The sequence below is a fragment of the Mirounga leonina genome, unplaced genomic scaffold, assembly GCF_011800145.1.
Source record: "Mirounga leonina isolate KUSES-001 unplaced genomic scaffold, KU_Mleo_1.0 Mir_176, whole genome shotgun sequence".
Lineage (NCBI taxonomy): Eukaryota > Metazoa > Chordata > Mammalia > Carnivora > Phocidae > Mirounga > Mirounga leonina.
Genome location: NW_023270454.1, coordinates 2,214,847 through 2,228,908, shown reverse-complemented (window position 1 = coordinate 2,228,908; position 14,062 = coordinate 2,214,847). Strand labels below are relative to the sequence as shown.

The 14,062-nt window shown below is 59.5% G+C and overlaps 1 protein-coding gene across 3 annotated transcripts; it reads right to left on the bottom strand.

The window, feature by feature from the left end:
• Positions 1-7,601: 7,601 nt before the first annotated feature.
• Positions 7,602-10,775, bottom strand: FGF17 (fibroblast growth factor 17). 3 transcript variants are annotated; one of them, XM_035023147.1, is made up of 4 exons: positions 10,733-10,775; positions 9,720-9,864; positions 9,398-9,504; positions 7,602-8,336 (listed from the first exon to the last, which is right to left on the bottom strand). In XM_035023147.1, the coding sequence occupies exons 1-4, from the start codon at positions 10,748-10,750 to the stop codon at positions 8,043-8,045; spliced, it is 564 nt and encodes a 187-aa protein (XP_034879038.1). In that variant the 5' UTR covers positions 10,751-10,775; the 3' UTR covers positions 7,602-8,042. The 3 variants fall into 3 exon arrangements, with proteins under 3 accessions (XP_034879038.1, XP_034879037.1, XP_034879036.1); XM_035023146.1 differs by having other exon boundaries at positions 9,720-9,897; positions 10,733-10,764; XM_035023145.1 differs by lacking the exon at positions 10,733-10,775 and having other exon boundaries at positions 9,720-10,174.
• Positions 10,776-14,062: the final 3,287 nt, after the last annotated feature.

The following is a 14,062-nucleotide window of genomic DNA, read 5'->3' as shown; positions in this document are numbered from 1 at the left end:
AGAAACCCGGTCCTTAGCACGGGAGACTGGGCTTGTCCTTTGGTACCCTGGATCCCCTGGGAACTGTGAGAAGGACCCCGTCTTTCACCAGGGCAGCTGCATCAGAAGGCAATTTCCTGCCAGGTGATGCCAAGGTCCCAGCCCAGAACTACAGGATGTGCCTTCCCTGAATGGGAAAACCCTCACCACTTCAGGACCCTGCCATTGGCCCATTGGTTCTCTCTGAGCTCAGCGCAGAGCCTGGTTCATTTGTGACCCCTGGGGGGCAGGGGAGGGAGCCCAGCTGGCTGACCCTGGCCGTGGCCCCAGTCTCCTTCCACCTCACAGCAGACTTGCCTACCTAGGCAGCCCTTGTTGTTGCCCTGGTAACTGCTGCCCACAGCCGGTCAGCTGATGGTATGAGCTGTCCTTGGGGAAATCTAGAATGTGGGGAGGGGGCTCTGGGGTATCCAAATGGAAAATCACAGGGGAAGGGGCTTGAGGGGGACAGATGAGAGTGTGCCTTGGACCTCTTTCTCAAAGAAAAGAGGACGGGAGGGCACAGATAGGGACAGGAATGGAGGGATGTCTGGGGTAGTGGAAGACAGAGAAGAATGAATTCTGAAGGATGGGCTCCAGCGAGAAAGGAGAAATGAAGAAGGCAGGCAGCTGAGTGGCTGAGGAAGAGTAGAAAGAATTCAGGCTTAGCTGCTGGGGACTGGCTGGGGAGAGGGCCCAGTAGGAAGGAACCAGAAAGCCTGGGGGTGGGGGAAGAAACCTTTAACTAGGAAAAAAAGGTCAGGACATGATGCAGGAGGGGGTGTACTTTTGATGTGGCAGGAGGGGCCACAGCTTTGGAGGAGGGGGACCCAGGCCTTTCTGGGAAACCAGCCCTGGTCTCTGCTTTCCTCCCTGCAAGCCCACCCTCACTGCCCGGGCCCCGCCGGCTGGGCTGTGGGCAGCCTCCTGCCAGCCTTCCGGCACACCGAGCACCAGGTGCTTTTCCACCGCAGCCCGTTAGGGCCCCTGGTTTTCCCACTTGCCACCCCGCCCCCAGGCCCCACCCCAGGAGTTTTGTCTTCCGGTGCAAGGGTGACCAGAGGTCGGGTTGGAATGAGCTGTTGCGGGGAAGGACAGCTGTGGACAGGGGCCTGGAATGAGGTGGCTCATGAGGAAAGGGTAGGAGTCTCTGGGCCGGGACGAGGGGAACATTCTCCTCTGCGAAACAAGCCCGTCGTCGTCGGAAGGAGTGGGGGAAGCCAGGGGAAAGGGCAGGGGGAGGGGGAGGGGGAGGGGGAAGGGAGGGCTCTCCGGTACCTTCAGGGGCCTGGGGCGTGGGGCAGGAGCCCGGCAGCTTCCTCGGTGACATACACCTCCATCCCTCGGCGCATCTCCTCTCCGCCTCCCGTTGCCAAGACAACCTGCCGGCTCAGCCGCGGCGGCAGCAGGGAGGGGGGAGGAGGTGGCTGTGGCTCCCACAGCCTCTTCAGGGATGGAGGGAGGCAGCCTCAGGTCTGCTCAGTGCTGGGGTGGGGGTGGGGGAGCTGCAGGGGCCAGGGCTCCCCCTGAGTCTCCCCTACCCCCTTCCATGAGGCTCTGGGGTTGGCTCCCGGGGCGGCCTCAGGACAGCCCTAATTTAGGGCCAGAGAGCAGGACGGCCTTGCAGATGGAGGCAGCACTGGGCAGTGTCCCCCATTCCAGAAAGCTTGGTGTGCAGTAGGGGAAGAGCGATAGGAACAGGGAGGGATGACCTCTGTTGAAGAGTCAGAGGGTGGCTTCCAGCAGGAAGGCAAGGCCCTGAGCATGGCTGGGGTGGACACGGGGTTGTGGGCCCAGAAGTCTGCCCCCCACCTGACCTCAGCTGTCTCTGAGCACCTCCTCCTAGTCCTGAACCCTCTCATTCCCCTTGACCAAGAGGAGAGTCTTCCAATCCTGCAAAAGCCCATTCCCACTGCCCCCCACTCTAGAGGAATGTCCTTCCACGGGGTGGGAGAGCCACCTTGTGCAGGAAGAGTCTGCCACCAGCCCACCCTGGAACCAAGGCGACTGCAGAGTGCAGAGTTAGGGCTCCCTCTGTCGGCCTGAGGCATGGTAGCTGTCAAGGTCATTCCTTACTGAGAGGGATCCTGGTGTGTGTGTGTGTGTGTGTGTGTGTGTGTGTGTGTGTCGGTGCCCACGGCGAGGGCACAACCAGGCCAGGAGACCCTTCTCTCACCTGCCATGCTCCACTTCCCCTCTGGTCTTGCCTGACAGTGAGACTTGCTTTGCCCACCAGCCCCTTCCCCCTGAGAAGGCCCCAGACTCCTCAGGGCCGGTGGACCATCCTCCCCTGTCGCTTGCCTGTCTCCCCTTCAGACTGGGATGAGAGGGGAGGCAAAAAGTTTCCCCCAGAAGCAGGCAACACTGAACACCAGTGCCTGTTGTCCAGGCCCCAGGGTAGGCTTCCTGGGCACCGCTTGGCCATACCCAGCTGCTGAGGGGACTAACGTACCTGTAAGCTCAGAAGTGCCTTGAGGCCTTGAGGATGGCCCCTTGCGTCCACAATAGGGGCTGGAACTCCTGCCCCTCTCAGGCAGGCAGTCCCAGGCCCCACACACCTAGCTCTTGGCTCCTTCCTGCAGCAAGATCACTGGTGCCAGATGTCCTGACTGGACTCTGGCCCCGCCGCCAGCCCCCTCCGCAAGGCCTGTGCAATGGGCTTCTCTTCTCTTGGTCTCACTCCATTGCCCCTCGCCCCGCCCCATGCACCAACCTGCTGGGACTGGGAGCACCAGGGACTCTCCCCCTATGCCTGGGCCGTCTAAACATTAACTCCTGGGGAGGGTGACTAAGGGTACCTAGGCACCTAAGGAGAAGGGAAAGGTGACAACTGGGCCACAGGAATAAAAGGAAGGATGAGGGCCTAGAAGTGACCCTTTCTCAAGAGTTTAGAAGTCATGTACCACCCCCCCCCACCTCTGTACACTGGACCCTCTGTCTCGGGGACCCTAGAGCCTCAGCCCCCAGCATGCTGCCACAAGACTAGCCTCTCCCCCAGACCCCAACCCACAACTGCATGATCACTCTCCTTCTCAAAGCTCCTGCTACCGCAAAACTTTCCCTAGTGTGGCCCAATCTTTTCCTGCCACTTCTCCAGGCAAACTTACAATTCTAGCCAAACCCATGGACTGCTCAACTTCCCCTGAACACGCCTCACAGCTTCCTGCCTCAAAGCCTTTTTTCTCATGCTGTTTTCCCTCTTAGTATTTTCCCTTGCATGTCTTGTCTGCGGACTGGAATCCTGCTCATTCTTTTATTTGTTCAGAGGTGGGGGGAGGGGCAGAGGGAGAGAGAGAGAATCTCAAGCAGACTCCCCACTAAGCTTGGAGCCTGATGCGGATCTCAAGACCCTGAGATCATGACCTGAGCCGAAATCAAGAGTCGGACACTTAACCGACTGAGCCACCCAAGCGCCCCTGAAATCCTGCTCATCCTTAAAGATCATGCAAACCCCAGCCTTTCCCAAAGCTCTGGCCCCATGTACTCTCCCATCCCGGAACCCACCATGCCTGGCCGGAAGTGGAGAACATCCCACTCAGGTGATGAAGACAGGCAAGAATGTAGACTGTAATGCTCCCTAGCTGCGACCACGAATGAGTTAATATCTCCGAGTCTGAGCTCGCCCACACATGATATGGGAATAATCTTACCCCCTGAATAAGGGGTTATACGTGAGTATTTCTCACATGCTGCCTGGCACATCTCTGGAGTTCTGTACACATTAGTGTCCTTATTTCCAATAGCTCCTATCTCCTTTTTTCCTCTTTTGGGCTGTACCAAATGCCACTTTGCTATCTTCTTAGGTGTGAGAGAGAGATTTCCGAAAGTCCTTAAGTTTCAAGTGTCTGGAGATCTTGACAGGGGATGATACCATATCTTGTCCGTCTTTTTTGTTAACTGAAGGGCTAGCACAGTGCTTGTACGTTGTAGGGAATAAATAAGTCTGTGGATTAAGTGCTTAGGACCCATCCCTGTCCAAGTCCACCTAAGGATGGAAGGTGGAGGCAGGATTCTGGTTCTCATTCTGCCTCCATCTCCAGGGACTGCAGGGTGCTGGGCCAAGGACTTCTTTCTGGACCTTCAGTTGGTTTAATTCCCTCAATAAATACTTACTCTGTGGAACGTCCTGTGCTGGGTACTATGGGGGAGGCAAAGACGGACTACTTCTACATCTGAGGCACTTGCTTTGTAGTACAACCATCCCACAAGCACGAATAAGTACAGTGATGTGTGCATAAGGCAAGGGCAAGTGGGTGGCCAGAGAGCCCCAGGGCACCGGAGATGACCGCTAGCCCAAGAGAGGAGGCAAGTCTACAGAGCAGAGGAGACAGCAGCGGTCTGGGCGTGTGAGCGTTCTGGAGGAAGGCGTGCTGGACAGTAGGAACCTCACGATCAAAGATGGGCACAGGGTGCTGGCCGGACGGCAAGGGCTGCTGTCTTGCCAGAGCTCCTGGAGGGGACTTGTAGGGACAGGGCTGGGAAGGAAGGCTGGGCGGGATTGTACAGGAGCTAAGGAGTCCACTGGTGATCCCATAACGCGAGCAGAGCTGTGGGTTAGGGTGGGGTAGGGTGAGCGAACCGTGTGATATCCTGGAGGGGGTAGGGGTGTCGGGAGGCAGAGACATGACTTGGAAAGCTACTGTACTAACTGAGACAGACCCCAGCGAGGTCTGGCAGCAGTGCAGAGTTTCTGAGTGTGGGAGAGAAAGCAGTGGTGTGCAAGGGGCTGACAGCTGACGTGCTGCATTGCTAGGAGAGATTCAGCAGGAAGAACAAGGCGAGAAGAGAAAGGCAGAAATCTTAGGGAATGTTTCTATGAAGAGGAGCCAGGGAAGAGAAGGGTCCCAGCAACAGAGAATGAAGAGGTAGGACAGAGCTTCAAAAAGGGGTGGTCCTTCATGGCTGTGAGGCTGGGGACGCCCAGGTCTGAAGCCAGGGAGCTCACTGGCCACTGAAGTATGAAGGACAGGGCTCAGTAGAGTGACTTTAATAGAAGCCAGCTTGCAGGGACTAGAAAGTGAGTGGATTTCCCCCTCTGCCTCATCTGGCTGTTGGAGGACAGGACAGCGGAGGGGAGATCAATATGCAGGCTATTCTTAGCTGGAGGTCTTGGTAATCCTAACCAGCACAGGATCTGAGACACCTGCTGCCGCCTCCCTCCACTTTGTCACATCCTCCCGGAGAGGGATGCGCTCATCTTGCCCCAAGTCTTCCCCCACGGTGTCCACCCCCATCTGCACACTTGCTTAGAACCTTCCGGCACACAGAGGCAGCCACGGTTGCTGCAGCCAGCTGCGGAGTGGTCTGAGGTCCTCAAGGAAGCCTTCTTCCTCCCCCACCCATGTTAAATCCCTTGAGACCCCATTTTCAGAGATCCATTCCATTGGCCTCTTCCTTTCCGCATCTTTGAAATCAGCCCCAGTTTAGGCGAATGAACTGAACAGACTTCCCCAGAGTATGAAGACACCCTCTGGGTATGGAGCCTGGACTTGGCAGAGGCATGAAAAGGTGTGGTAAGAAGGTTCAGAGAGCCATGCCAGAGACCCAAGGCCACCAGCAGGCGTCAGACGTGCCAGGCTTGGGGCTCGGGGCGGGGCAAGGCACTCTGAGATGGCACAGACCTCCGAGGCCGCCTTCCTCCCTCACCCTGCCCACTCTCAGCCCCCCCTCACCAGGTCTCACCTCAGAAAGCAAGAAAGGAAACAGTGAGGGCTTTCTGGAGCCGGCCCCCAGAGGCCTGTCCGTGCTGGGGAGGTCAAAGAGAGGGAGGAGGGGCGGGAGAAAGGCGGAGAAGAAAGCAGAGGCAAGACAAAGGGCCCCGTCCACCTTTGAAGCTGTCTCTAACCCAGCCAGGGATGGTGGGGTGGGTCTGAGAGCCCGGCTGGGGGGAGGCAGTCTAGAGTTTTAAAGAATGTCTTAAATTCCTGCGGGAATCAGCAGGATTGTAAGAGCCCCCCTCCCCAACACACCTCCTTCCCAGTCTCCTACCCCTGCCCCCCAAGTCCAGACCTCCACACCTGGGGGCCCCAACCCTTTGTCCTCAGGTAATTGCTGGGCGGTGCCCCTGTGTTTAAAATCCCATTGAACTCACCAGTTATCAGCTGTGGCTCCGGACCACCCTCCCTACCCCCCTACCCCCAGAAAACGACCCCCAACACATCTCCTGCAGTCTTCACCAGGATTAAGGCTCTTTGTGATGGGGCGGGGGCAACCTGGTGCAAAGCAATTATGACAAGCTGGGGGAGAATGTCCTGGGGCCTGGGGGACCTCCCTCTTGGCTGTGCCTTCTAAATTGCTCAGAGTTGGGGGTGTCAGACTGCTCCAGTCCTCACCAAAGGAGAGGCGAGGGATCCCCAACCTCCACCGACTTGGACGGCTGCTTCACCCACCTCCCATTTTGACTAAACCAGGCTCCTCCCCAACTTCCCAATCGGTCCTTATTTTTAGGCCATTCTTGGGAAAAGTGGGGAGAAGGGAGGTCTATTCATCCTTTTTCCTCTCTCTCCATAATACTTCCCTCCAACAGCTTCCCAGAAAGCAGAGGAAAGGGAAACTGAGGCTGGGGGTCCAACAACAGAAGAGCGGGCTTGGGCGGGGAGCCCTGCTAAGAAGGGCTTTCCCCTCAACAAGATTAAAAGCCAGCGCAGAGGAGGAAAGAGGCGGTTTTTATGGCCTCTTAGTTCCACTCCCCAAAAGCACACCTGGAGGCGTCTGGGAAAGCCCACCCGAGAAGCCCGGGCGGGGGAGGGGGGCGCCGTTCCCCTCCGCCCGCCGCGGCTCCCCCTCCCCCGGGGCCGCGCGGCCGGGCCCGCCGCCTCTAATTGCGACTTCCCCTCAGGTGTGGCCCCCGCCCCCGCCCCCCGCGGGGACCTGGGGAACAAGAGGACGCATTCTCGCCCTCACTCCCCCTTCCGCTCGGCCGAGCCCTCCTCCCCCATCCCCCTGCCCCCCCTCCTCACCGGAAAACGGCAATCTGGCTACCGGCGAGGAGGCTGCGGCGTCCGCGGGCCGCCCGGGCGCCGTGCCGGGCTCTCGGGCCTGCTGCCCCGGCCCCGGCCCCGGCCCCGGCGGCTCGCCCGCCCGAGGGTTTGGGTTTGCTTCGCCCCAACAGGTAGCACGGGACGCGCTGTGCCAGCCAGGAAACCGGAGCCCGCGCGGAGGGAGGGGTGCGCCCGCCGGTCCCGGGGCCTGGGCACGCCCCGGGCCGCCAGTCTCGCGCCGGGCGGAGGTGCGGGGCCTTCTCCGGGCCACCCACGCCCCGCTTCCACTGCGGGCGGCGCTGCCCGCCGCGCCCCGAGCGCCGCCCCATCCACCTGCCGGGCCACGCCCGGCCCCGGGCCACTGGGCTCCCACGGCTCGCCCGGGCTCTGTTCCGCGCCTCTCGGAGAGGCAAGTTTGTTACCCCGCAGTTTGGGAGTTGGATTGTCCACCCCGCCTTCAAATAACCCGTTTGCAGGAAAATGGTTTTATTCTGGGGCTCGAAATTGGGGATGGGGGTGCAGGCCTGGGTAGTGGAATGTGAAGAATGGCCATCCCTCTTTTTTTTTTTTTTTTTTCCGCTCCCTTTTTCTTTTTTCCTGAAACAAACACAAAAGTCCCTTCCTACAGTCTGGCCAGGAGGAATTTGGAGGCTGGAAGTAGACTGAGGAAGTCTCAGCAAGCAGAGTTCCTGACAGTGTCTGCAAGGCCTTGAATCTGCTGCCCTTTCCACCTGTTTCAGGGAGCCTGCGTCCAGGGGAACACTACAGTTCCCCGCCTGGGGGTCTGCCCCACCCCCACCCCCGGGGCCTATTCCAGTGCGGGGGTGGGGCGGTGGGGGGGTGTCTGGGGCGGCTGCCCTGAGGCCCCAGCCCTGGTTTGTGGCAGTCCCGCCCCTTTCTGGCTGGAGGCTCTGACGCTTGGTGGTCCTCAGGGTCCTCCTTGGGGGCTCTGGTTCCCCTCCCTCCACCCCAGCCCAGTCTTGGGATCAGGAAGGGAAGGGGATGGGAAGGCTGGTGAGGGGCGGCTGCCCCCAGTGTCCCCGACTACGTCAGGGGCTGTGGCCTCCGTGTGCGCTTGGTCCGGCGGGTGGGGGCTGAGCCCACGAACTCGAACTGCTTCTGCCTCTCGGCGTGGTTGGGGAAGGGCAGCTGGCCCTGGTAGAGGCGCTTGATGAAGTGAGCCTCTCGTTGGTTCTGGCGGCTGCGAGAAGCCTGGCGGGGCCGGCCCTGCCTCGTGAAGGCCATGAACCATCCCTCGTGCCGGGCATTCTGGAAGGCCGTGTAGTTGTTCTCCAGCACAATCTCCGTGAACACACAGTCTTTGCTCTTCCCGCTGGGCTGCGGAGGGAAGGAGGGTGAGGAGGGGAGTTTGTCCACCCATCCTGTCTGGCTTGTCAGCCTTTTGGGCCTATTCTGTAGGACAAAGGAGGGAGTGATGGGGGCTGTGTGCCCAAGGACTTCTGCCTGGTGAGGTGAGACGGGTGCCCTTGTTGGAGAGGCAAAAGTGGGAGAAAGGAACAAGTTTTGCTGGGAGTCAGATCTGAACTTAAACACAGGCTTGTCATTTGCAAGTTGTACACCTTGAGAACGGTGTTTAGCCATGCCGAGCCTGTTTCCCCAGACGTGGCATAAAGATCCAGATTATTCTGCAGTGCGTACTCAGTGGGTACTCAGCACATGAGAACACTCCTCAGTGTGGGCGAATGGTAACTGCTGGGTGGAGGAAAAGGAGGCAACAAGCAGCCTCTAATGAAAAGAAGGGGCAAATGTTTACAGAATAAAGACAATGTCAGGAACCACACAGCCACCCATTTGACCTTATCCATAGCCTTGACCCTATGCCCATTTTTATAGACGAGAAGCCTGAGGCTTGACTGAAATCAGCAAATATTTGGTGAGAACAGCCAGAATCAGAAGCCAGGATTGACAAATGCTAAAGGAAATGGAATTCTCCCTACACAACAGTGCTGGGCCTGCCATTGTGGAGAGGTTACACTAGCAGGCAGTTTTGTAGGCAGTATGCATCTTCCTGGACGGATTCTGGGGGCCCCACTGACCTTGGAGGAGCTTGTGGCCGTGTATGAGTGCCCACTCTCAGCCCTGATCAGCACTTAACCCTCAACATGAAGGCTGCAATCTCATGTAGGTGCTAAAATCCTGACTGATTGCTGTCGGGACATAGCCCGGAAATCAGAGCCGAAGAGACTACGGGTCACTAAGTGTTCTGAGAGCTTCTAGACCCACAGGGACTCATTTACATGGAGAAACCAGAGAGTGGCTGAGTGTTGGGGTGTGAGTAGAAGTAGTCCTGGCTTGGGCCCAGTGGAGGGGAGTGGGGTGCTGTGGGGCAGGCGGTAAGATTGGTTCATTCATCCACTCGCCCTCCTTCCAGGTCTCACCTTTCCGATGAGCTTGCCCCTCTTGTTCATGCAGATGTATTTCTCACTCTCAGCACCCTTGATGCGCACGCGGCTTCCAAAGGTGTCCGTCTCCACTATGAGTTTGGCTGTGACGGGGGAGGGGGAGAAAGACTTCTGTCCATGGGGGTTCCCGGCTCAGGGGTGTGGCAGGGGGCCCCCCAACCAGCCTGACCTCCGAGCTTGGGCGGGGGGGCACCGGGAGGCTCTCACACTTGGGCCCCTGCCCTGGCACAGGATCTGGGGAGAGACCAGGTTAGGCAGGCCAGGGGGTGAGTGGCCTCTGGCGAGGGCTGGGTCTCACCGAACTTGTTGCCGTCCTCCGCGGTGGCAGAGATGCGACGCCCGGTGACCTGCACGTGCTTGCCACTGGTCCGGCTGTAGAGCTGGTACTCGCGAATCTGCCGCCGGCTCAGCTGGTCGGTCATGGCGCCCTGGTCCCTCACGTACTGGTTAAAATTAGGAGACGGGTGATTCTCCCCCTTTGCGGTTACCAAGGGAAAAATAGTGTCAATTTGCTTTGGGTGACACCACCAGTGGTCCATCCAGGGGAGCGGGGTGTGGAGGTGAGTGTGATGCGGGCAGGTCCATTGGTCCTGGGAAGCAGAGGTGCAGGGCAAGGGGACATATGATCCTCCCAGGCCAGTGGGTGAGCCAGTCGTGACCTCTGGGCTCTCTGTCTGCCAGGCTTGGGGGACACCTGGTGATCTAGTGCCCACCTGGAATCGTGACTCTGGTTGCTAGAAGGAACCCAATTTCAGCGCGAACTGTGGAATCCCGAGCTCCTGCCCGCCTCCCCTGCCCCTGCCCCTGGGTGCTCAGGGCTCTCAGAGACGCCGGGCCCCGGTTCAGTGTTCCTCCCTCCTCTAGGGGTGAGGGAGGTGGAGGCCGCAGCAGGAAGAGGCGCTAGGGGTGGTGGCCCAGGGGCGCCCCCGGGAGGCGCCGGCCTGCCTGTGCCACGATGTAATAGGCTCGTGGCCAGTGGGGGCGATGTTGCAGCCTGCTGCCTGCTCCCCGGGTTCCACCGTGCGCGCTGCCAAGCCTGGCCGAGTACCGCCGCAGGCCCAGTCTCTCCTTACCTATCTGCAACACTGAGCGGGAGAAAAACAGACCACTTCCTGTCCTCCCTCTCCAGTAAGGTGCAAACCTGATGCCATTTCTCAGCGGCAGCTGCTGGTGACAGCTTCAACCCTAGGCTCAAATGTTTCTCTCTCCGCCCAATCGTGCTGGCCAGACTCTCTCTGCCCCAGACTTTCTCTGCCCCAGATCCCTAGGGCCACCTTTATCCCAGGCCCAGTCACAACCACCGAGACAGACCTGGACCCAGATCAGCATCTGTCAGAGGCCACTCTGTTGTAGAGGGAGGAGCCAGAGCCGGAAGGATCAGCTTTGAGGAAAGGGGCAGTGAGTGAGCGGCTCCAGGCTGACCCTGTAACCCGCTCAGGGTTAACCCTTCATGTGTGTCACTGCTCATTTCCGACTCCAGCTCAGCCACTGGCCAGGAGTGCCGCCAGAACCCCCCCCCCCCGCCTATGAGAGCAGGGTCTGGAGACTCAGAGCAGCGAAGTGCGACCCGCACCCCACCCTGGAATTTGGGGTGGGGGCCTGCCTCCCTGCCAGGGAGTGGGGTCTGGCTGGCCCAGGACCCTCGGTTAGGTCCGGCCTGTCCCCAGCCCCCAGCCTCCTGGCCCAGGTTCAGGCCCTCCGCCCCTCTTGGCGGGCAGCCTTCTTCTGGCTGTCTGTTCCAGGTCAGGAGCAGAGAGGGCCCCCCTGAAGCCCCCTCCTCTCCTTGTCCCCCTTCAGGCCCTGCACAAAAGCAGCCCCACGCCCCCCCCACAACCCCACAGCCCACAAGTCGCTCTCCCCGCGGGACCTGGCCTGTCCCTTTCATGTTCCCGCTGCAGGGGGACCTCCCCTTCCACTGCTGCAGACAGCTGCTTGTCAGACGGCCCCTCAAGCATAGCTATGGTCCGGCCTGCCGGCCCCCCCTCCAAGGGGGGTGAGGGGGCACTTCAAGGGGGAAAGGACAGCTTTGCCACCTTCCCTGAGTCCTGAATGGGGCCTCAGCCAGGCCATAAACGCCCGGCCAGCCTCACCATTGTGCTAATTCCCCTTCCAGAACAGGTTGGGCCCACCCCTAGCCCCCTCCCGGCCAGGCTGGGGGCTTTCTTCTTGCTCTCCCTGGATGTGTGAAGCAAAAGGCCTGGAACGGGGGCTAGAGCAAAAGGGGGAAGGAAAGGGGGGGGAGTTGTCTCTCTCTCTCCCACCCCCCCACTGCTTCAAAGGCAGCCCCTTTCCCTCTCCCAGAGAAAAGGCATTTACCTTCAAAAAAAGTCCCCACTGGATATGAAGAGAAGCGGGCCTCTGGCCTGGGAAAGCCAAGCGATCTCTCCCCAGAGCGGTTCTGGACCAGTGCATTTTAATAGCTGCACTTTTATGGAGGATCACAAAAAGGGACCGAGCCTTGCACAGGGGGCTGAGGCTTGGGGTGGGGGGGTGTGCATGGGGGGGGTTGCTGACATAGGGTGGGGGGAGTGTGGAGATGCAAACCCTGAATCTTGTCCCAAAAAAACCTCTTTGGGCTTCACCTCATTGCCCTGTAGGTAAGGAGTCACCCCGCCCTGGCTGGGCATTCTGACTGTCCACTCAATCCCCCAGGACAGTGGCCCCCCAGGACATCCGTGTTGGGGGGTGTGGGGTAGTAAGTGGAACGCACAAGTGGTTTTGCATGGAAACCTGTGTTTTCAGGTACCTCCAAATACAAGCCTCACCTGAGCCAGCACCTCTGCCCTCTACCTACCACTCCAGACTCCATCCCTCAAGCCTGGGCTGCCCCATGCATTTAGCCCTGGGTGGGGGAGGAACACGTGTGGCAATAAGGAGAGAGAAACAGAGACTCCAGGACAAGTAGGGACAGGGAGGGTCATGGAGGGAGGACAGATAAAGACCTCAGTGAATCCCCAAATGTGCCTTAGCCCCTTCTACCCGCCTCCAAAGGCTGACACCAACCCCCCAACCTCAAAAACCATCTGTATCCAGGGGGAGACCAGAACCTGCCGAGAGGAGACTACCCGCCCCAGCTGGGTGGGGTGGGGGGAGATGGGGAAAAGCTGGTGGGGGGGGCGCCCGCCTACCTGAGTTTGACAGCAGAGAATCAGTAGCTGCAGGCACCTGTGTGGGAAGACAAGGCAGACCCTGGTGTGGGTGCCAGCCGTCAACCCAGGGCGAGCAACCAGGCACCCCCCCAGCCCCTCCGTGTGGGGTCCCGGTAAGATTAGGTCTGCCCCAGGCTGGAAATGGCGACAAAACTTCAGTCCAGAGAGGGAGCACACTTACAGAGTGAGGTTGGGCAGCAGGCGGGTGGCTCCCATCGCCGGAGAGATTTCTTGGGGCGGTTGCCCCCCTGCCCCCAAACTCAGGAGCAGATATGGGCAGTCCCCAGGGGTAGAGTCCCAGAGAAGCCAAGGTCTCTTCAAGCCACAGGTTTTCAGGGGGGAGAGGAGGAGAGAGAGGGGAGGAGGAGGAGAGAGAAGGGAGGGGAGGAGGAGTGGGGGAGGAGGGCGTAATTGGGAGACTGAGGTGTGAGGTGTCCACCTTCCTGGCCAGTGAGCCGGCTAAGCAGCCACCGGCGGGGGCCGCCAGCCTCTTGCTGGGCTACCCGAGCACAGAGGATGGAGCTGCTGGATAAGGAGGCTGGCCCCTGTGGTCTCCCCCGTTTTTCCTGACCCTCAGACCTGGACTGGAGGGCCCCTCCTCCCCTCCCAGGGCCAGCTTCTCCTGCCCTCAGGTCCGGTGCCCCACCTCCCCAAGGGAGAGTGCAGGTATCATTCCGGGACAGGGGTTGCTGAGTCTGGCTCTGGGGGTGGAAATTCCCAGAAGCAGCCTTAAAAGGAGGAGCCTCCCTCCAGGGGGCAGGCGGTGGGCTTGGCTAGGAGCGCTTGCTTCCACTGCCTCTGTGACCCCTTGCTCCCCCTCTCTGCTGTCTGGCCACTGGGATGGAGGTGTTAAGGCTGTCCCAACTGGCAGCAAATAGTGGGTGCAACAGGTGGGGGGCCAGGGATGGGGGAGAAGGTGCAGCTGGGGCTGTGGAAGGACCCGTCTCAGAAAAGACAGACTCGGAGAAGAGCTGGTGCATTGGCGTGAGCTACTTTTCTCTGGGCCTGGGCACTTTTCTCCTAGAAATGGGGCGGTACCGCCTCAGGGTGTCGGAGGACCAAATGAGATGACTGCACTGAGCAGACGCCAAAAGGTGTAATATGTTCTTGGGCCTCACCCACCATCCTCTCTGGGGCAGCAGCTGTCCCTAGGGCCTCCTCCCTGCGCCCACCAGCAGCTGCCTGGGATGAAGTGCCCACCAGCCTCTTCACATGACCTCTGGTCCCACCCTGCTCTGTACCGTCCCAGTATTATGCCATTCGACAGACAGGGAAACTGAGGCACACTGGTAGGTAGTTAGTTCAGAATGACCCAGCTAGTGAATGGTGGAACTAGGTTCCTAAAGTCCATGCTCTTTCTATTCCACATGGATCTCATCCGGAGACTTTCTGCTGTGTCCACGCCCTCTGGGCTGAGATATCCAAGGTCCCAGAAGCTGGTGACCAGGGACTCTAACTGTTCCTTCCCTACAGAATGTGGGTGATGGTGACT

Bases quoted from the DNA above. Each gene is read 5' to 3' on its own strand.
- FGF17 (XM_035023145.1), bottom strand. From the start codon at position 9,960: ATGGACCACTGGTGGTGTCACCCAAAGCAAATTGACACTATTTTTCCC. The intron at 9,505-9,719 runs GTGAGACCCAGC...CCCCCGTCACAG, and splicing joins GGAGGACGGCAACAAGTTCG to CCAAACTCATAGTGGAGACG. The intron at 8,337-9,397 runs GTGAGACCTGGA...TTCCCTCCGCAG, and splicing joins GGGGCAAGCTCATCGGAAAG to CCCAGCGGGAAGAGCAAAGA.